Consider the following 23,859-nt stretch of genomic DNA (forward strand, 5'->3'; position numbering starts at 1 on the left):
AGGAAATTATCTTCCAACAAGAGGAGAAAATCACCAACACCACACAATCCCCAAACAGAGGAAAGTGAAAAGGAGTTAAAGGTTTTAATCAATCAAGCTAAATATGAATTAACAGCATAATATGAATATCAGCAACTATATACAAAAGTAGGTTGCCTCAATGGACATGGAGTTGTCAGAAAAACAGACCTAACAGATTCACTTGACTTTGCATTTATCAGACTATACCTCAAAAACTGCTTAGTTCCAATACAACAGTTATAGGATCTGATTTGACCCTGAACAGTAACAGGATCTGGTTGGTCTTTGAATAGTGACCATGTAGTTCTGTTCTGCTCTGGGGAGCCCTCCAAAACTGGGACATGGTCAACGTCACTTGTGAAGTACGTGGTAAGATACCTGTCTTTAAAAAAACTTTAAACACCCAAAGTATTTATTTATTTTAGGGTTTCTGAAGTTGAAGAACATTGGTGGCAGCCTAATTCTAAATTTCCCCCGGAAACTCCAAGAACAACTGGACACATGCCTTCAGCTTTCCTTGAAAACAGAGAACACTGTTCAAAGAATTTATAAGAAGAAAAATATATACACATTCCAATTCCAGCTTGTGGCTGGAAAAGTGGGGAAGGGAGGCTGGAAGGACCCTATGGACATGGGTAGGGTGAGAGGGCAGGACTTGGGAAGCACGGACAGCATCACCTTAGAAAGAGAAAGGGAAGCCATAAATGCCACATGAGACCCTGGTAGTTCATAGCCCTTGCTACCTAAAAGGGGGCCCAGACTCTATGAGTCAGCAAGTGGTAGCCTTGAAGGAGCAGAGCTCAAGAGGGTGAATCAAGTACATCTAATATAATATATCATTAAAATAAATGTTGCCTGTTATTATTTTTAAATGTCACTATTAGATAATTTTTAAAATGTACGTGGCTTGTGTTATATTTCATTGGACAGCTCTAGCCTAGGGGGAAAAATCAGAAAAAAAGAAGAAGCCATCTAGCTATTAGACTTGATTGAACATTGGAGCAGCCTGTCTTAGGAAGTATATTAACTATTGTTATTCAGAAAATATAATACTATGACTTCTGCTTCTGGCCAGGATGGAAAAATATTGATAGACTTCCCGAACACCTTAAACAACTAGGAAACTACGCACTATGTATCACAATGGGTTTTATAAACTGTTCAGAAAGCAATTAGGGACTATAGTTCCTGAGAAAAGGAAAATGAAGAATGAGAGCCCTATAATTACACCAGTGTACTGAAAGAACTCAAATAGACCAGTGGTGCCACTGAGTTGAGGAAACTGAGACTGGGATTATTAAAGTTAAAGAAGCCAGAATTTATGGGGCAAAATACTGGGAAGAAGGAAAAATAAAGCCATGGAGAGATGGAGAGAGCGAGACAGCATGAACCAGAGATTGTAGTGGGGTTCTCTTCAGTCTTTAGCTGAGTACTGATCTGTGAAAAGTATGAAGAAACTACTTGAGGGCAGAAAACAAATGACCCAAAAGACATGGACAAAACAATTCCCAGAGCTCATACTGGGTTGGCCACTTTTTGTTGTCTTGTCAATGTCTAGAGTAAAAAGAATTCTTACTACATGGGCAATTGGGAGAATGTTAAGAAGGACTAAAGACTATTTTGCTTTCATCTTAACAGAACTTAAAATAAAGCCATACAAAGAACAACCTTACTAAAGTAATTTAACTACATACAAAAGCAAAATCCAACACTATTTAAACGAATATAACACAATCCAGCATTCAACAATATAAAATTCAAAATGTCTGGCACCCAACAGGAAATTACAAAACTTGCAAGGAAGTTGGAAAACATGGCCTATACCCAGGAAAAAAATAACTAACATAAATAGACCCAGAAATACCAAACATGATAGAATTTTTACAAATATATTAAAATAGCTATTGTAAATATGCTTTATATATTCAAAGAGGTAGAGAAAATTTGAAACATAATAAGGACAGAAATGAAAGATTTAAAAAGACTAAAATGAAATTTATAGAGATAAAATATTTGAAATAGACTATTATACTGAAAACGAATAGAATGTCAATGACTTGTAGGCCAATACAAATGGTAATTGAAGTTTCAGAAGAGGATAAGAGAATACAGAAGAAACTTTTAAAAACTTGCTTAAATTTGAATTCAATAAAAGCCATAAATCCATAGTTTCAAGAAGCTCAACAAACCCTAGCCACAATAAACAAAAAGAAAAATACACAAGGACACATCATAGTCAAATTGCTAGAACCAATGTTGCAGAGAAAACTCACAGAAGCAGCCAGAGGATAAAGTTAAGAAGTTAACATACATATCACCAACAGCAGATTAACAGCTTTGAAGTACTGCAAGAAGAAACAGACAGAAGGAGAGAAAGGAAAGAATGATGGGAAAGAGACTAATATGATATTCTAAACCCAGCAAAACCATATTTTTTAAATGAAGGAAAAAATACTTTCAGAAAAACAAAGCTAGTAAAATTAATTGCCAGAAAACCTGTGGTACCAGAAATGTGTGTTTTCATGGGAGAAAAGGACAGGAGAAAAATAATACCAGATAGACACTTACATAAGAAATGAAGACAGGCAGAAGTAAATCTGTAGGCAAATATAAAAAACATTACATTTTTTACCACCTTAGAAAATAAGAGGAGAACATGATTTACCCACACAGATAGGAAATGGACATATGTACCCAGAGGCAATGGTTCCCATGAAGACAACTTCCTCCAGTGGGCATTTGACAAGTGGACACAGTTTTGGTTGTCACAACCAGTGTAAATGCTGTTGTTATCTGGTGGGCATCCTACAATGAACAGGACAGTCCTAACAATAAAAAATCATCCATCCTCAAGTGTCACCAGGGCCCTGAGCTAGAGGCAGGCCTGCAGAGTTAAAGGCTGCCTCAAAGAAGGGAGGCTCAGCCTGACTGCTAAGATACAGTCTCTGTGGAGACCAAGGACCAGGAGGGCTACTGTCTCCATGGTGACTAAAAAGAGCAGACGAGGGGCTGGGATTGTGGCTCAGCGGCAGAGCGCTTGCCTCGCACGGATGAGGCACTGGGTATGATCCTCAGTACCACATACAAATAAATAAATAAATAAAGGTATTGTGTCCATCTACAGATAAAAATAAAAATAAAAAAAGAGCAGATGAAGCAATGAATGCAGCACTTGCAACACTCGTCTCCCTAAACCTTCTGTAAGCTTCTGGGCAAGGTGAGGCCTGGCTCCAACTCCTTTCCTAGGGTAGGGCTACCTTCTAGAGCACCCCTCATGCTCTAGAATCCCAGAAAAGGCCAGTTTTCTCATCAGACATCTAGATAAAGTGTTTCCAGGCCCTCCAATGGGCTGCAGCTCATACAAGACTCACAGCCTGAGAGAAAAGAGTATCTGGGATTGTGGGAAGAACAGGAAAGAACAACTGCAATGGAGCCGTGCTTGGAAACTGCGAAAGGTATGCTTCCACAGCTATAACACCACCACTGCCATTTACTCTACCTCACAGTTTCAACAGTTTTTCATGTAGAACATTTTTTCCTCATCACAGTCCTTTAGGGAAGGAAGGATAACCTTCCTTCATTAACCCCAATGAGAAAACAGTTTAAAAATTTAAAGACTTTTTCAAGATTTCCTGTCTCAGTAAATGCTTGGGATTCTGAACCCTCTGATTAGTAGTGTGCCTCCTGACCTAGAAGAAATGTGGATCCTCTTCTTGGGGCTGGAACCAGGCACACAAGGAATGCCCTGTGGGTAGTGTGGTGCTTAGAACCTCTGGGGACCAAGGCTCTGTAAGCCTGTGGTAGGGAGACACACAATAATTCCTTCTCTAAGTCTTATCATGGGCTGATGGAAACTGACTTGCACAGAGTTGAAGAGAGGCAGAACTGACTTGTCCCTTCTCCAGAGGGAGACACAAATGCTCTTATGCATGAGCGCGCGTGTGTGTGTGCGCACACACACACACATAATTCTCAAATGACATGAAGAGGAAAAACAATGGCAACAGAAAGCTTCAAAGGGCCATGTTTGCTTCAGGCTAACTCTGCAACCTCATGCAATTTAATCATCTCTTCATTCCTCTTTTTTGCTGAACAGCCAAGATCCTGGGGCCCTCCCAGCAGCCTGGATTTCCTCACATTCTTCAAGCCATCTCACATCCAGGTTAAGAGGGTAAGTAGATTTCTGTGTGGAAGCGACCATAAAATTGTTACATAGATGTAGCTACCATGAAGGGCCAGTTCTAACATTAAGCCAAAGTCCCCTTTGTGGCCATGCCTCACTAGAGGGCTCTAGGGATACTTCATTGGTTCCATCCTAAGCTAATTCCTTTTCTTTGATAGACATAACCACATTTCCAGGTTCACATTACAGAAGCATTCCAGTTACTTGGAGCCATTGTGAGTCCAAGGCCCATTAGAAATGACAAGGCTCACTCAGGTTGGGCCTCCAGAGCATGGACTGTGGAGTTGTGTGAAGAGTGTGTGCCCAGTGCTACTCTCTTTGAATCTCCTGAGCCCTTGCATGTGGCAAGAAAACTCTGAAAGAACACAGCCCCTTTGAAAGCCCAGAGCTCCTCAGATGACATACTTGGCTATTCCCAAAACAGAACTTGGATCAAGTTATCTGTGTGATAAATCATTCAGAAACTAAAGCCCACATTAGAGATCAAAATGGAAATGTTTTAAAAACTAATTTCTTATACTCTCTGCTACAAACTGAATGCATTTTCAGGAATAAGGTTTCTTTTGTGTTACATGAAGCTCTCTTCTAAGACTTATGTAGTGGGGACAGGGAGATGAACACAGGATGTGGCCACAGAAAATAGTGGAGATCAACAGGGACAGTGTTGGTCAGTATGGAGTCTCCTCACACCTGTTTTTACCAATCTTTCTGGCCCAAGAGCCCACTAATAAAACTTTTACATCCTGGCGTAAATGTGTAGATTTATTAACAAGCCATGAATTGTGCCTGTGCCCCTTGTGAAAAGCTCAAATTCCATATGACATCTGTGTGTGTGTGTGCGTGTGTGTGTGTGTGTGTGTGTGTGTGTGTGCTTGTCTGTCTCTCTACTAATAAAATGAAGATGATCTATTTTTTCAGGATTATATAAAGATGTATTCCATTTTTGTGAAGTGATTTTTCAAATCATGGGTGCAAGAAGTATCAGAGCTTTTCTAATTTCTTTTTACTTGGATCTTCCCCAACCTTGCCCTCATTTCCAACAACAATAAGATCTGATCAGTGGCTCAGAAGCCATCTTAGCCACCATTTGGGAAAGAGGAAAGAAAGGCAGGATTTAAATGCCACAGAGGTCAAGGAAATGCTTGCATTAGGCTGCTTTCCTCTGAAGCAAGTTCCTTCGTTTGACAACTGATCAGTTGACTTTCTACTGGTCAAATGACTTGACCAGTCCATTGTCTTCAAAGAACTGGCATTTTGAAAACCATTTTTAGAAAACACCTCAGACAAGAAATTTAAGAGTATGCAAAGGGAAGTGACAAAGCAAGTATGGCAAATCATTCATGCAATCAAATAATTCATTGAGAATTGAAGAGAAGTGAGGATGGCTGTTTTTAAATGGTCACCTAGGGACCAAAATCTCCTTAGGGTAACAGTTCTCAGATGCTTTCCATACTTATTTTCAAGAAACAAGTGGAGTAAAGAAAGCCAAAATGAAATATTTACTTTCTTTAAAAAAAAAACACTGATTTAATCTTTTTCTCTCACAGGTCTGTTTGCTGGAATTAAAAGCTGATGAGACACACTCGTGTCCCTAGCTGCAGAGAGGCACTGCAACTCCTAAATGTGGTTATCACATCACTGTCCCAACACACTAGAAAGAGGAATCATTTTAGAATAAAAAAAAAGCAACAGAATCTCCAAATAGCTTGCACAAAGATATTGAATATCCAATTATAAGAGGAATGCAGGACAATGTTATCCTGGGGTAGGGAAAAGATATCTGACTGGAATTCAGATCAATGTGCATGCCCAAGTTCTGATCTGAATGACCCTGGAACACTCCCCACCAGCTCCATGTCTCTGTTTACTTGTTCAACAGATAAGCCCTCCTTGCTGACCTGCCTCCACCTCAAGATAAATTCGTGCATCTGGGTCTTCTCTGGAGCACTCATCTGGGTGTTCTTTTATACTTATGGATCCAATATGGAGGCCTCCAGGTCAAGGACAAAGTAACAGTAAGTCCATGAAAGCAAGAGAGCTAGGAAGAGGTGGGTTTACTTATGAAACCTGCCTCTCACTGATAATACATTTTTTTTACTTTTATTATCTTAGAGCCATGAAGATGATTGTCTCGTTAACTTTGACTTCTTTAAGCAACTCTACCCTTTCAGAGTCAGTTTATAATTGTTTTAAGCCAGAGAATCCCCAAATGGGATAGACTTTATGCAATTTTCTAGAATGCCTTGTATGAAGAGCAGGAATTAATTTATCAATTATAATTGATAACAAAGATTAGTAAACAAAGTCAAAGATTGTGGAATTTGTGAGTTGAGAATAAGCTATACTAAATACACATTCAGAAAAATACATAAACACATGCGAGGGCTGGGATTGTGGCTCAGTGGTAGACAGTTCACCTAGCATGTGTGACGCCCTGGGTTAGATCCCCAGCAACACATAAAGATAAATAAATAAAGGTATTTTGCCCAAAACAAAAAAACACACCTGCAAAATATGTATTACTTATATTTTGAAGACATACATTCACAGTTACTGAATTACTAGGAAAGAAGAAGAGCACAGCATTACAACCTGGGCTCTGAAGTTTCTGGTTTCATGAGTGTGAATCCTACTACTGTGTCTCCTTGGGCAAGTCATGTAACTTTGTCACCCATACTCACTCTCTTCCTGTATAACAAAGGGGTGTTGACAGTGGCTTCACCATGAAACTTAAAGCCAGTACGAATTCACATATGTGGATGTGAGTGGCATGCTCAAAACAATAATAAGACCTTGAGAAGAGGAGCCAGGTGTCATGGTGGGCCATTTAATGGTCTCTTCCAGCTTTAAACTCTACAAGGATTCTATTTAGTAGTGAAGCTGAATGTAGAGTGTAGAAGTATACTCAGATTTGAAATTCTCTAAGCCAGTAAACATGAGCACATTTACTTTTTGCCGTTATAAGTTTATAAATTCCACTGTTTTTTGAAGTAAATTATCAAACTAGTTAATCTGCATAAATATTCAGGAATATAGAAATATAAATCAAGAGCACTTCTATAATACTTTATTTCAATCATCAGCCTTTATAACATTTTTATGAAATTTTCATCCAACCAAGTACAGTTTTTATATCTGCTAGTACTGACTACCAGTGTTCTTGGCGTCTAGGATGTTACAGATTTTGTATTTCTTCTCTAATATGCTGACATTTGAAAGAATGTGTCAAAAAGGATCATACAGAACGTGAGTCATGAAAATCAACTGGCAGAAGACAACTTTGAAAACTGTCATTGGAGCCTTTGGCTGCCAGCCATAGATTCTAACACCTGACATCAGCTGCTGCACTGTCTAAAATGAAGAGCTTTGATGAGAGCCAACTGCCAGACAACTTGTTATTTGCAGCAGGCTCTTTGTAATTCAGTAGAAGAAACCTGCTTACGAAGTAATGAGAATGATAATATCAGCTAATGTTTATTATCTGCTTACTATGTGCCTGATGATGTAGGAAGGGCTTTATCCTAAAAGGCAGGTACTGAGGTAATGAGTAGAAGTCATACACCCAAGATCACTCTGCCAGAAACGGGAGAGCAAAGGTTTGAATCTGCCTGGAGCCTGTATTCTTAGCTACCTAATTGCTTTATGTGGCAGTGATTTGGGATTAAAAACAAAAGTAAACTAAACAAAAAAACCTAAGAAAATTTTTTTTGTGCTTTTAAAAAGTTCAAAAAGTAAGTTAAGGGATATGTGCTCTATTTTAAACTATTGTTTTGATTACTTGGTTTGTTTACTATTTTTGACTCCTTGAAAGTTTTTAAATTAATTTTCTGGTTATTAAATTTTTGTCCTTAATTCAAACGAGAAATAATAAAAAAGGTGAAATATTACAAGTTAAAAGACTCAAGTTCTAGTTTTGGCTTTGCCAAAAATCCTTATAAATTTGTCCAGGCCTCAGTTTCCTCATGTTTATTACCATGTTCCTTTTTTTAACTAAGCTAGTGCAGGGTATGCAAAGTGTCATTCTATGAAGTTAAGAGATGTTGCCTGGTGAGTAGCAGATGGCTGGGGCACATTGCCAAGGGGCTAGTGTCTCCACCCCAGCTTTAATGGCTGTGTGCGCCAGCTCCCCCTGAATGACTTGGCTCTTCACCAGTGTAAGATGTCACAGAGACATGCTTGAATTGGCCAGGACCCAGTATGATATTTTAAAAAAAGAAAAAAAAAAGCTTAAGGATGATCAAGTTCTCTTAAGTAATATTAAACAAAAGCATACAATGTTCCTTCTCATTTCCTCTCAAAGCACTTTTCATGTTTGCAAAGAGCATGACAAGATGAATGTGTCAGCTTTTCATGTTTCCTGATGTGATGTGTGGGTTGGTAGTTCATCACAAAATCACCCACTTTATAGGAATCACATTTCAGAGCCAAGCCTTGTCCTCTGATATCACAGTGATAGTCTTAAGATATTCAAAACAAAAGCAAAGAGTGGGAGGCCTTAATTCATCATATAAATATACCATAACTCCATTGTTTAGGGAAAATAAGATGTAACATTGCAGAAAAATGTTACTTTTATGAAGTATAATCATTTTGTTCTTCTTAGTCTGCTGTACAAATTCATGGAGGTCATAACTGATAATAAATTAGCTTATAATTTTCCACCCCAAACAATATTGTTTGTTTTCCTCAAATTACTTTTTCATTTGTATTTCTAAAATTATTTACTTAGAACCTGCCATGTATAAGAAATTGAAGGCCAAATTCTCAATCTCTGTCATCAGATTTACCAGAAATTTTTGGAGGCCTATGAACTTCTGCAATTCCATTTTTAAAGTATCCAAGAATAGTCCCCTTAGTAACAAGTGGAGTTGCATTAAACGCTACATACTTTTAGTCAGAGTTGAAAACTGATTTACTTGTTCCTCTAAGAATTTCAGCTCCTGCCTCTACCCTTCTTCTTTCCTTTGCAATGCAACTACGCCTTCAAATACCATTCTTTAAAAGGAGGCTTTATGGCTTTGGAGGAATAAGCTGATTTCACAGCCAGTTTTGCCACTGCTGTGGAAAACAGAGTGCATATGCAAGCCAGCTGAAGTCATACAAACTACAAGGATTAGGGCTGTGGGGCCCTTCGCCACTGCTGTCAAATTGCAATTGGAAACAGCTTTCCCAAAGTACAGCATAAGAAATCAGGGATTCTTGTCCATGGCTTGCCAGACTGCTAGGCTTCTAATCGGGCCTGGCATGACCCTTTATAGATCAGAAATGTGAAAATCACAACAAAACCAAACTAGAGTATCTTTTGGCTTCCAAGATTTGCTCTCCCTGGGTCCCTTCCAGGACTGTAATTGTTGTCACTCACCAGTTACTAAGGGGCTAGGAGGTCCAGGAAGGCTTGATCCAATGGAATTACAGATTCAGCTCAGGGCCCTCCCTCTAACCCAACTACAGGATATGCAAATCATCTAGCGGTTCAAATTCTTAACCTTATCTCAGTTACTGCAACTTTATTAGACACTTGGACATAAGATAACTTTTTCACAGATCATAGTAAAACTATTTAGATTTTTCATGAGCTAGAACCATTCAATGGAAGTTCCTTTTCTTGGCACTCCAACTTGAATGAATGATACAAGTGTGTTTCCCCTCTCTAGGAAACACACTTGTATCAATAGTAATTTAGTTTAAAAAAAACCCTTTCAGATTTTTAAAAAAAATTAATCCAGTGGTATCTCAATTTCCTATATCTCTGTCTAGATCCAAGAGTTAAGATGGCAAAAAAAAAATCAGGTTAATTTTTACAACATTCATTTTGCCTGTCAACTCTTCAGTTATCTTTGAGACTTGTATAATAAAATGGAAAAATGAATCAATCAGAGGTTTGAGCCAAAAAATTAAACTTATTTGACTGTTTCCAGCCTACATGTAGCATGCAAGTTATCCATGATGTTTGATACTATTGCTATACATGGATGGTAACACCTAGGATGGGCAAGCTGCAACTTTCAACTTGAAGCATGGCTAACTGACACTTCTTTAGATGTGTGATTTCTAGACAAAGAAGGAGTGGGATCTCATTTTTCCCCTTATTTTAAAAGTGCAACTCAAACTCCATCACTCAGTGGAACTTGCCCTGGTCCCTTGAGTAAATGAATTTGTCTTTTATCTTTTCTTTCACAGAAAGATTCTGGAACCTCTATTTAGCACAGGATATTCTATACATTATGTTTTGTTGACAGTAGGTGAATATTCCTCCAGTAGATACGGACTACTTCCCTAAAGCCAGTGATTGTGCCTTATTAATTTCTGTAATCCTTTTCTCACACTGTTCTGGAATTGAAACCCACACCTAATTCAAAACAAAACAAAACAAAATCTTCTATTGTCTAAAAGGTATTATAAATTTGTTATTACAGTCATGTGCTACATAACCACCTTTAGTCAATAAGGAACCACATGTATGATGGTGGTCCCATGAGAAAATTTCCATTACCTAGTGACATTATAACCATCGTGACATTATAGCACAATAGAGGCTCACATGTCTGTGGTGATGCTGGTGTAAACAAACCTATTGCACTGCCAGTCACATAAAAGTATAGTACAGACAATTATGGACAGTACATAATACTAGAGAATGATAATAAATGACTAGGCGATTATTTTTTATATTTACTATTCATTTTGTAATTACTTTATAGGGTATTCTTGATACTTACTAAAACAAGTGTATTATAAAACATTGTGCTCTGTTCTGCTGGTAACAGCTTCATCTATCTTGTATTTATCAAACCACTTGGTCACATCATATTCTCATGCTTAATTTATCTTCACGTTGTTTCACTCATCACAACCTACACCACAGCTACAACACACACACACACACACACACACACACACATACACACACTATATCCTACGTGTGCAGTAGGCTATACCAACTAAATGTGTGTGAGTACACTTCATACTTTATATTTACATGACAACCAAATAACCTAACAACACATCTTTAGAGCATGTCCTGTTGAAAGTGATGCATAGCTGCATTTAGAAAAGATGTCTTTACAAACATAGTACAACTAAATGATGAAAAATATTTCAGAAAGTAGAAGCAAGTTCAGGGAGAGACCATTACATGCAAATTAGATGCTCAGCACAGGGAAGCACTCTGAAGTATTACTCAGCTATCATAAAACTGGTCACTCACTACAGCAAATTTTGATTTATTAGGCGATTCTTTAAAAAGTAGTAATCAATTTTTTAATTAAAAAATTCAAAATAACATTCCCAAATAAAATCAATTTTTATTCATCTATTTATTTATTTGTTTGTTTATTTATTTACTTATTGAGGGTGAGGGTTGCCAAAGTTTGAACTCAAGGCCTTGCACATGCTAAGCAAGCATTCTACCACTGAGCTATGCCCCAGCCTCTATAAGCAGTTTATTAAAAGTACCTCAGAGTCCTACTCACGAAAAATCTAACTACATCATAGAGAACATTTTTACCAATAATAACCAAAGAGTAGCTTATTTGTAGAGTCTTTGTGTAGTATGGATGAGGCTCTGGGTTCAATGCCCATCACTATAAAACACAACATCATTAATTATAATCAAATAAAAAAAGAATTCTGATTAACCTATGAATTACCTTGTGCATTCCATCATCTGGGCCCCACCTCTAATCTGGCAATGAAGTCGACTTGTTGAAAACAATAATATTTGAACAGCCCTTACCTTCAAGAATATACATCTTCCGAGCATCTTCACAATGAAATAACCCCAGTAAAGGTGAAGGACCTGTAGGATCATGAGTTGTAGGTTGAGGAAGATATATGAAAAGAAAGGTTCAAGGTAATGCAGAGGCAGAATCAGGGTGCAATATAAAATCCTGAAAAACAAACAGATGGGAGAAATAAATTACAGCCAATGCACTTGTGAATTTTTCAACAAACCCAAATATTTTCTCTCCTCAAACACACATTTACTTCATTTCTAATGATGTCCATAAAAATCTCAAGAGGAAAAAAAAAACGAGAATATTAGCATTTATCACTATTGGCAAGCAACCAAACAGTGCAATCTATTTCCTGAGAGAAAAGTTATAGCAAATGATACATTTATTGCCCACTGCTTTTCACTAGAGTTTCTGTGCCTCAGTTTCTTCTTCCCTTTTTCAGTTGTAGATGGACACAATATCTATCTATCTGTCCATCTATCTATCTATGCATTTATTTATTTATTTAATGTGGTGCTGAGGATCAAAACCAGTGCCTCACATGTGCAAGACAAGTGCTCAACCACTGAGCTACAGCCCAAGCCCCTCAGTTTCTTCTTTGTAAACAGAAAAGCCTACACTAATCCTACTTACCTTCCAGGGGTAGGGGAAGGGATGTGAGGGACAAATGAGGTAACACATTCACATGAAGTTATTATCACATTATGACAAAGTCTCACTTATTTGGCATCAGGTGAATAAAACAGTAGAGCACTTGCCTAGCATGTGAAAGGTTGGGGTTCAATCCCCAGCACCACACACACACACACAAACATACAGGTGACTAGAGAATTTCATAGAAGTAAAACTTCCAAATAGCTGGGTGCAGGGGCGCATGCCTATAATCCCAGAGGCTTGGGAGGCTGAGAAAGGAGGATCTCGAGTTCAAAGCCAGCCTCAGCAATGATGAGGTGTTAAGCAATCAGGGAGACCCTATCTCTAAATAAAATGCAAAATAGGACTGAGGCTGTGGCTCAGTGGTTGAGTGTCCCTAAGTTCAATCCCCAGTATCCCCTTCAAAAAAAACCAAACTTCCAAATAAAAGAGGCATTAACAAGGCAAAAATTCTATGATTACTTCCATTTGCACATTCTAAAGTGAATTGCATACTTAATCAATATCATAAACAGATCCCTGGACACAATTTGAACTGTCCTTGATAACCCAAGATGCACAGTGTCTTCAGATGTTATTGCAATATGAAGGGTTAATTGTCCCTTTCCCAACTTTCAAACACTAATATGATCTTAGAGTTCTTGGATATGTGCATTATAATCTTACTACTTAGTTATAAAAATAATGTGCTCACTTAAATTGGTAAAATAAAAAATAAAAAAAAATGCCCATAATAGGGGCTGGGTTATGACTCAGCGGTAGAGTACTTGCTTGCCTCACACATGCAAGGCCCTGGGTTTGAACCTCAGCACCACATAAAAATAGATAAATAAAATAAAGTAATGAAAAAAATCCCACAATACCATCTTCATAAGCAAATAACACTGTAATTTTAGTGTACTGTCTTCCAATTTTTCCTACCTGGATTTATTTTCATTTATTTTTTAAATTATTATACAGCAGAATACAACAGTCACTAATATGCCATTATGTAAAAATGTGAGTATGTAACAGAAGTGAGTCTGTATTATGTATTTGGGGAGTTCAAAACCCAATTGAGTCGAATGTATGAAAGATGATATGTCTTGAGCTCTGTAATGTTTTGAACAACCAATAAAAAAAAAAAAAAGAAAAAAAAATTATTATACAGTCAAATTTCCTGAGTTTTGGTGTACAGTCCAATAAGTTATAATACATGTAGATGTTTGGTAACTAGATCACAGTGAGGATGACAGCACATCATATCAAAGAACTCCCCAACGCCATCCCTTCACACTATCCCCACCCTTAACATTTGTGACCACGTATCTGCTGTCCAACCTTTGCTTTTGTCTTTTCGTGGAATCACACAATATGAGTTTTTTTTTTAAGAGAGAGTGAGAGAGGAGAGAGAGAGAGAGAGAGAATTTTTAATATTTATTTTTTAGTTCTCGGCGGACACAACATCTTTGTTGGTATGTGGTGCTGAGGATCGAACCTGGGCCGCACGCATGCCAGGCAAGCGCGCTACCGCTAGAGCCACATCCCCAGCCCCACAATATGAGTTTTGAAGACTGCCTCCTTTCCTAAGCATGGTACCCTTGAGTTCAGCCAAGTTGCTGTGAATTTTAATAGCACCTGGTAACCCACTGTATGGATACACACAGTTTATCTGTTCACCTTTTGAGAAACAATAGGGTTGTTTCTAGTTTTTAACTATTATGAATAGAACTTCTCTAAATACTCACACTTGTGTGTTTGTGTTAACGTAAGTTATCATTTCTTAAGAGTAGGTATATAGGGTGAAACTGTTCTGTAGCATGTGGTAAGTGTATATTTAACTTTGTAAAAGACTAAAAGCTGTTTTCCTGGGTGGCTGCTTTGCATTCCTACCAGCAATTCATGACAATGTCAGTTGTCCTGTATCTTCATAGGTACCTGATTTTGTCCTATAGAGATTTTTTGCCTCTGCAAAAATATAGCACTTGTGAGATTTTTATGTTCGATTCCACTTAGTTTTATATTTAAGATATTTGACACTGCTTAGACAACCTGGGGGATATGGTCTTTCCCAAATGAAAGATGATTTCCTTAGAAATGTATGTTCCTAAAAGTGAGATTGCTGTTTCAAGGTGTTCATTAAAGTTGCAAAAATCCCAGGGTATAATAAAAAGTATTTAAACATTGCCAAATTATTTGCCAAAATATAACAATCCCAAAGGTCACCAAAAGTTTATGAATCATTTCATTGAATTCTCCCAACCAGTGTTGGTGAGTATGAGAGACTTTAAAATCTGGATAGGCAGAACTAACATCATCAAAATGACGATATTACCAAAAGTTCTCTATAGGTTTAATGCAATGCCAATCAAAATCCCAACGGCATTTCTTGTAGAAATAGATAAAGCAATCATGAAATTCATATGGAAAAATAAAAGACCCAGAATAGCAAAAGCAATTCTAAGCAGGAAGTGTGAATCAGGCGGTATAGCGATACCAGATTTCAAACTATATTATAGAACAATAGTAACAAAAACAGCATGGTACTGGTACCAAAACAGGCGGGTGGACTAATGGTACAGAATAGAGGACACAGAGACTAATCCACAAAGTTACAACTATCTTATATTTGATAAAGGAACTAAAAGCATGCAAGGGAGGAAGGATAGCATCTTCAACAAATCGTGTTGGGAAAACTGGAAATCCAAATGCAACAAAACGAAACTGAATCCCCTCCTCTCGCTATGCACAAAAGTTAACTCAAAATGGATCAAGGAGCTTGATATCAAATCAGAGACTCTGCATCTGATAGAAGAAAAAGTTGGCTCCGATCTACATATTGTGGGGTCAGACTCCAAATTCCTTAATAGGACACCCATAGCACGAGAGTTAATAACAAGAATCAACAAATGGGACTTACTTAAACTAAAAAGTTTTTTCTCAGCAACAGAAACAATAAGAGAGGTAAATAGGGAGCCTACATCATGGGAACAAATTTTTACTCCTCACACTTCAGATAGAGCCCTAATATCCAGAGTATACAAAGAACTCAAAAAATTAGACAATAAGATAACAAATAACCCAATCAACAAATGGGCCAAGGACCTGAACAGACACTTCTCAGAGGAGGACATACAATCAATCAACAAGTACATGAAAAAATGCTCACCATCTCTAGCAGTCAGAGAAATGCAAATCAAAACCATCCTAAGATACCATCTCACTCCAGTAAGATTGGCAGCCATTATGAAGTCAAACAACAACAAGTGCTGGCAAGGATGTGGGGAAAAGGGTACTCTTGTACATTGCTGGTGGGACTGCAAATTGGTGCGGCCAATTTGGAAAGCAGTATGGAGATTCCTGGGAAAGCTGGTAATGGAACCACCATTTGACCCAGCTATTGCCCTTCTCGGACTATTCCCTGAAGACCTTAAAAGAGCATATTACAGGGATACTGCCACATCGATGTTCATAGCAGCACAATTCACAATAGCTAGACTGTGGAACCAACCCAGATGCCCTTCAATAGATGAATGGATAAAAAAAAATGTGGCATTTATATACCATGGAGTATTACGCAGCACTAAAAAATGAAAAAATCATGGAATTTGCAGGGAAATGGATAACACTAGAGCAGATTATGCTAAGTGAAGCTAGCCAATCCCTAAAAAACAAATGCCAAATGTCTTCTTTGATATAATGAGAGCAACTAAGAACAGAACAGGGAGGAAGAGTAGGAGGAAATGATTAACATTAAACAGAGACATGAGGTGGGAGGGAAAGGGAGAGAAAAGAGAAATTGCATGGAAATGGAAGGAGACCCTCATTGTTATACAAAATTACATATAAGAGGTTGTGAGGGGAATGGGAAAATAAACAAGGAGAGAAATGAATTACAGTAGATGGGGTAGAGGCAGAAGATGGGAGGGGAGGGGAGGGGGATAGTAGAGGATAGGAAAGGTAGCAGAAAAAAATTTGCACATTAAAAATCAAAACAATTTCATATTGTATTGTTTGCAATGCTTTTACAGATCCCCTGTGCCTGCTTAGTAGCTCTGTTTTCTAATTTTTGAGTTATCAGTTCAAGTACTTTTTTCAAAAAACAATGATATAAACTCTATATAAATAAAGATACTAGCCATTTATCTATTTTATTTATGTGGATATTCCTCAAAGTTACATTTCAATTAAAAATATAGTCTTCTTGATTTTTTAGAAACTTAGGAAGTGCCAAAAATATAAAGAAGCTATGAAAACAATTATCAAAAATCTCACAACTCACAAATACCCTAGAATATTTTGGTGAATATAACTCAAACTATCTCTTCTAAAAATATATGCTTTAAGCTGCCTTCCTTTCTTTCTTTCTTTCTTTCTTTCTTTCTTTCTTTCTTTTTTTATTCCTTGATACCACTTGATTTTATATAATAGGGATCACACTATACATGTGATTTTGTGCCCTAATTTTTTTCACTCAATAATATGTTGCAGAAAGCTTTCCATGCCAATGAATATAGCTATAGATCAGAAGAAAGTAAACCTGTTTATAAAGGGAAAGATATTAAATGTTTCAGGCCTCTGGGCCATTCAAACTCTATTGCAACTACTTAACTTCGCCCTCATATTATGAAAGCAACCATGACAGCTATTATGTAAATAAATTCATGTAGAAACAGCGCATAAATCAATTGGTATTGCTGCATTCTGATAAAACTTTATTAAAAAAAAAAAAAGAAGCAGTGGACTGAATTTGGCCTGTGAGGCATAGTTTGCCAATCTCTAGTGTATATTATGCTATGAAATAGCTGCCTAGAAATCCATTTCATGGATATATAATAAACTAATCCCTAACTGAAGAAATTTAAGTTCTCCCTCAGTTTTCATTATATTTTAAAGACTATAATTACATATAAAAACACTTTGATAAAATTGTTTGATTCTACCCTGAAATAGCTAAGATCCTAAACTTGAATCAAAGACTCTACTCATTTTATATTTGGTAATATTTGGCTAAACTTCTTTCCTGCAAAACTGTACAATATGATATTCTGTCTATCATACACCCAGTGTATGATAGACAGTAGTTAACCAACCAACATTAATTAACCAACATTGTATTTTGTCGGTCTCCATGTAAAAGAACATTGTACTAATATATTTTTGCTTCATATGAAGTGACCATATATTACATACATTTACATAATATTGATTTTTTGTAGTTGTAGATGGACAGCATGCCTCCATTTTATTTGTTTATTTTTTGTGGTGCTGAGGATCAAACTCCACATGTAAAAGGCAAGCACTCTACCACTAAGCCACAGCCACAGCTCTAGTATTGATTGGTTTTTAAAAATATGTTCTTAGTTGTAGAGGGACAAAATACCTTTATTTATTTTTATGTGGTGCTGAGGGTCAAACCCAGTGCCTCACACGTGCTAGGCAATTGCTCAGCCATGTAGCTACAACCCCAGCCCTTATTGATTAATATTATTTTTCATATGTGAACTGTTTATCCATGGTTATCTATTCATTGTTCTATTGCAGTGTTTACTTTTTGTGTTGACTCACAATTATTCTTTTTATGTTAAAGATAACAATACTATTTTAAATTTATGTTAAATATCATTACAATCTAATACTTTTTTTGACTCTATATTTTTGACAGATTACATCAAACTAATCTATCTTTTCCTTTATATGTAGCTTACATATTATGCTTTAAAATATCTTTTTCATTATCATATAGAATTTTTAAAAAATCCAGCTCTACTACTTATAGGCTATGTAAATTTGTGCCACTTCTTTATACATTTTCTCAATTGTTAAGTGGAAGCAAAAAGCACCACCTTTATTCATTCACTAAATATTTATTGGGCACCTAGCAAAGTGCTACCTGGCATTTGGCAGGAACTAGAAACACAGTAATAAATAAAAGGAACCCAAATCCCTGGACTAGTGGAGCTCATATTCTTAGAGTTATTACTGGGAATTAAAGGCACTAATAACTGTAAGACCCTTGCTGTTCTGGTTTGCTGTCCTTGGGCAATTTTCTGTACTTTAAGCCCAGAATGAACTTCCCCTTTTCAATTAATTCTTTTTATCCATTAAAGCATGGTCCCCTCCCAAAGTCTCCACATTATTCTAGTCACCTCTGAATTTATAACTTTGCTGTAGGACCCCCAGTACCAACATCTTTGTAGGCCCTGCAGCAACAGTTGCTCATATGAATTGGCTCCTCATTGGCAGGTAGGTTGCCAAAGTCAGGGCCACAAACATAGTCATCCCTGGGCCTCCCCTATCTGACCCAGTGCCTTATCCCTTAGTAGATCCTCTACTGGGAGTTTGTCAGTGTTGAAATTGACAACAGAATCTAGTTGAATGAATAATTAGAGAATGAATAATTAGCAAACTTACAATTGTTCATTGTGGTCCATGCAAAGAGAAAAGGACAAGGCATATGCAGAGTTCTGACTGAACTTTCTTTCCCTGCTCCCTCTAGCTGAAGAGAAGACAGAACAGAGGGTTCCAGTTGAAGGAAATGCTCAGATGCCCTTTGGCAGAAGGTATCATGGAAAATTCAAAGAGCTGAGGAGCCTTGATGGCAGTATCTTCCATTTTGAGAGCTGTATCATTAGTAAACCTCTGAAGGGAATTTAAGGGAGAGAATCGGCAGGGAAAGGTGATCTAAAAGGAGGCAGCTGAGGAAAGTGGAGCCATCCAAGCAACAGTTTTAGAAAGGGGACACCTGAACCAGAATCATCAGAGCCAGTTCAAGATCTGATGTCATTTGTCATATACCTCAAACCTGCAGGTGTCACTGACCCTATTTCCTTAGTCACCTAGTGGAACTAACCCCACCCCTCTGACTGAGAGGCCCAGGGAGAGACACAAACTATAGAGCTTTCAAAATGGAAGAGACTGTCATTCTAGTGCAAATGCCAATGAGAGAGCTGAGCCTCTGGGCGGAGGGAGTAGGCCAAGGATGTGGGCTCTGGAGCCTGTGAGGTGAGAATCAGGGCTCCTGGGATCTTCAGCGAGTCTCATGGCCTTCCTGGGCTTCAGTCATCTATACAATGAGAATATCACCACCCACCTCATCAGGATGCTGTGAGGATTCAGTGAGGGGACACATGGAAAGAGCTTAGCACGAGCACACAAGAACTGGTCATTATAACCGATTCTCTTACCAGCACTATGATTGTTACTACTTTCCTATCCCTCCCTACTCCAGGGGACCCACACTAATGTCACAGTTAGAGCAATTCCCATGGCATAGTGCTGTGGAACTGGCTGGACTTTCTACTTGGTGTGGAGGAGGAAGCTGCTTAGGAGAAAGAGACCAGGCTCTAGAGGAGAGAGCTTGAGCTGCTTGAGCATTCTCTATGGGAGGACAGAGAGGAAGACCTGCCTAAGACATGAGAGAAGACACAGAGTGGGGAGCCATTGTGACACTGGTGATGGCAGATTATGGTACCACAGTTAAAATTTTTAGGACCTAATGAAAGGATGATCAAATTTCACAGTCTGAATAAAAAAAGTAGGTGGAAGAAAAAAATAAACACATCTCCCCTTACCAACTTTCCCCTAATACTTGGACATACACATATATAGGCACATGCATGCACATACAGTATCTGTATGCTTTAATCGGTCACTACCTCATAGTGATTGAATGGAATTTTTCGTTTCATAAAGAATGCCAAAAGACTGCTAGAGTCCTGAATTCCTAGAACCACTCAGCTCTTGGCCCCTAGACTTGAATCTTTTAAAATTTATAAAGTACTGCAACAACAACAACAACTACCACTGCTACTACTAGTACTGTCCTCTTGGATTGCAAAACTCAGCTTTTACTGGTTTTGGTTTTGTTTCTGATCTTAATCCTTTAAATCACTGGAATTCACACAGTTTGAACTAATCACAGTGTTGGCATAAATAGTAGCTGGTTTTTCTGGGCTAGGTAAGACAACCACCCCAAATTTATATTTTTTATAATGAAAATTAAATGTTGAAGACCTTTTGTTCTTGTTGATTGTAAGTGTGAGCATTAAGTCCTGTTAGGACAGCAACTGTCTCCTTTGGAGGTGTCTTAGATTTCAAAGTGACAGGGTAGTTGAAGATAACATAATAAAGACAAATGATGTTTCTTAATCATCCAGTTTAGTAATTTAATTGGAAAGATATCTTTTCTATGTTTCAAAAATGTCCTGTTTCTAGGATTGTTTCTCCTATAACTAACTGTGTGATCCTAGGAATACCGTAATTCCTCATCTGTGAAGTAAATATGGGGTCTAAATGCTTTGGCAATGTCAATGACATGAAAGACAAAGAAAGAATAGGAAAATGTTCCAGATGAATGTCAACTAAATACAATATGTACTCAAAGGCCAGGATCCAAGTGGTGGGGGAAAAGCAATAAAAGATATTATTGGATTGATTGACAAAACTGGGACATTGAAGGTGGATTGCCACATTTCCTGTAGTTAATAACCACATTGTGATTATGTAAGAGAATGTCCTGTTCTTAGGAAATACACACTAAAGTATTCAGGGCACAATAATTATTTAGATGATGTTATAACTTTCAAATTGTTCATAAATAAGTGTATATATATGTGTATATACATACATACTTATACACACACACACATACACACACACAGGTATGTGTGGGGGAGTGGTAGAGAGAGAAGAAATGAGTAAGTAAATGTGGCAAAATGCCAACTAGTAAAGGGTATATAGCGGAATTCTGTTATATTCGCAAAATTTTCCTATAAGCTTGAAATTATTTTTAAATAAATTAATAAAGGAGTTCAACTGAATTATGAATAAGGTCCCTTATTCTAAGATTTTGTGGTCAGAAGAATAGTTGTTGTCTTTTATAAATTTATAAACAGCATAAGTATCTACCAAGCACAGGGTTCGGGGCTCCTCTGTGGGCTCTCTATCAAATGAGAGAAAAAACATATGCCACAAAACTCACGGTCTCCTTCATCAGACGTGTAACTGCAAAGTCTGGTTCTGAGATTCACATCTGTGATGGTGGTTTAAGGAGTGGCTCTAGCTCTGACAGAGCCTTTCTTGCACTGCACAAGCTCCTCCTTTACTCTGTTGACAGTGCCAAGGGCTCCAAGCCAATCACGGTGCCATTAGAGCCATTGCTCAGCCCTCTACTTACCATGGGGGCTCCAGGCCTTCTGAGGAGAGAAAGGGTCCATGATGGTAAGGAACATTATCTAAGAACACTGCTGGATGCTTTCAGCTTTACTTTTTTAAAAAAAGTTTTAAAACTCTTCTTTCTTTACAAGCCATTCCAAGTGTTTCTATGGTCCCATCATCCATAAAATTCCCTTTCACATATGGGCTTCCCAGGGTACTGGTTTTCTTTACTACTCATCAAAAGCTGAGACCTGAAATCCAGTGACCAGTGGTGGAGAAATAAGATAACCACAAGCATATATTCTCTTGGAGATAAGCAAGCCAGGTATTTGAATATTATTTATAGTTTCGAATATTTTGATGTTTTCTTTTTGAAACATCTGAGAATCACAGGTCACTAATAAGAGTTTTTATATAAATAAGGGGTGGATACAAAGATCTCTTCTACTGCCAGTAGGTATTCTCAGAGGCTAGGAACTTTATCTCCCACTCCTCCTACTCTTTACAACATCTAGCTCTGGGTGAGTTCAAGCCACAAAGCAATAAGCCACACTGGCACCTGAGGGCTGTGCTGTGATAAACGAAATATTCAACTCTCAGATTGCAAATAAGCAAAATAGTACTCCTTCCCTTCAGATCAATTAGTCTGGAGAAAATTAATATTAGCTCTTGTAATTGATAGAGCAAACTTTCAGGAGGCAGGGGAATGGTTTAGCAAAGAAAGGTCTTTCTAGGCCACTGATTATCTGGTAGTGTTTGTAAAATGTTCAAGTGGATAAATACATTCAATAATTCAAAAATATACACATTATTTGAAAATAAAAGTTGGGAATACAATATTATTAAAAAATGTAAGCCTACAATTTAGATGGTTTCAAATAAAAATGCAAACAAATGGGATTATAGGCAATCAAAGAAATTTGACCAATGCCAGTTTGGATTTCTGCCTAACATGAATGACACAATGCTTAGAAAAGCAATGCAATCAACTCTTGCTGCCATTGATTGATAATCAGCTAAATAGGCTCCTCAGACATAGCAAGAGGAATGGACACAGGTGTTGCAGTTGCAGAAGTACAAAAGGGAGAACCCTTGGGGAAAAGCAAACATGCTTGAAGCTTGGGGAAGTGAAAGAAAAAAAATGAGTGTGATGTATAAGCCCCAGTTCTTTTTCTAAAGGCTTTCAGACAAATCTCAGACAAGTAGAACCTAACTGGGCTTTCTCCCACCCTACACTGTATCTCATCACAAAATGTGCAACAAGAGCAATTGGGAAGAACAGAGCAACTAGATTGCAAACAGCCCCCTTAGTACCTAAAAACTGTCTGGATCTAAGTCCATTAGCTGAGCTGCCTTCTGATGCATCTGTTATCCACACATGGCCCATGGTGGATTCCCAGTAAATCTAGACTGAATAAATATCCTTGAGAAATCCATCTATGGAGTTACAAGTTTTGGACAGGTGGGTGGAACAAGGCTGACAACAAGAAATTCAATTTTCCTCTTGGGCACCATCAAGATGATTACGTAACAAGTCCAAGTTGCTGGGAGGCTCAGCTAGGGTAGTATAATGTCATTGGAGAGAAGCTCCCTTTCTGCCAATGGCTTGATGGGATTTTACTCAACTTTTCAAGCAATGAAAATCAGTCAATGTCAGTAAAGAAATATTTTTACATGCAAAAAATCTTATAGTTAAGTCTGTTATATTGTTTATTCATAATTCAACTGAAGATGGCAAACAGTGGTTCTTGCTGCCCTCTGTAGTGGACTGGTGAATTCAGTTTTCAGATCAAGAACATGCATGTAACTAATTCTTCTTGAAATTCAGAAATGCTGGTAGGAGAGTAAGTTCCTAAGTCTAGGATTTTTAATGTTGAAGTGTGTGGGAAAGTAGTGCACTATCTCCACAGTCAACCCCTCCACTGTGTTTGACTGTTATGGAAGCAAACAGGCTTATTTATTTGAGACATAGGAAAAATCTGAGATGAATGTTCTCCATTGCTAAATGAAAAGCCAACCCAGAAGCAATAGCATATAAATTTCTCACAGAGTTCTCTGAACTGAGAGATTCTATGATGTGTTTTTTAAAAACAGGTCTGCCAATTCTTGGAAACAATTTACATCAAG

General features: G+C 37.6%; 1 protein-coding gene across 1 annotated transcript in view; it reads right to left on the reverse strand.

The window, feature by feature from the left end:
• Positions 1 to 23,859, reverse strand: part of Cers3 (ceramide synthase 3) — a 125,556-nt gene that overhangs the window by 17,718 nt on the left and 83,979 nt on the right. Inside the window, exon 10 of the mRNA XM_005320087.5 lies at positions 11,940 to 12,093. Coding sequence (XP_005320144.2) covers positions 11,940 to 12,093 — 154 coding nt within the window. The remainder of the gene's footprint in view (positions 1 to 11,939; positions 12,094 to 23,859) is intronic.

The sequence above is a fragment of the Ictidomys tridecemlineatus genome, chromosome 5 (assembly GCF_052094955.1).
Source record: "Ictidomys tridecemlineatus isolate mIctTri1 chromosome 5, mIctTri1.hap1, whole genome shotgun sequence".
NCBI lineage: Eukaryota > Metazoa > Chordata > Mammalia > Rodentia > Sciuridae > Ictidomys > Ictidomys tridecemlineatus.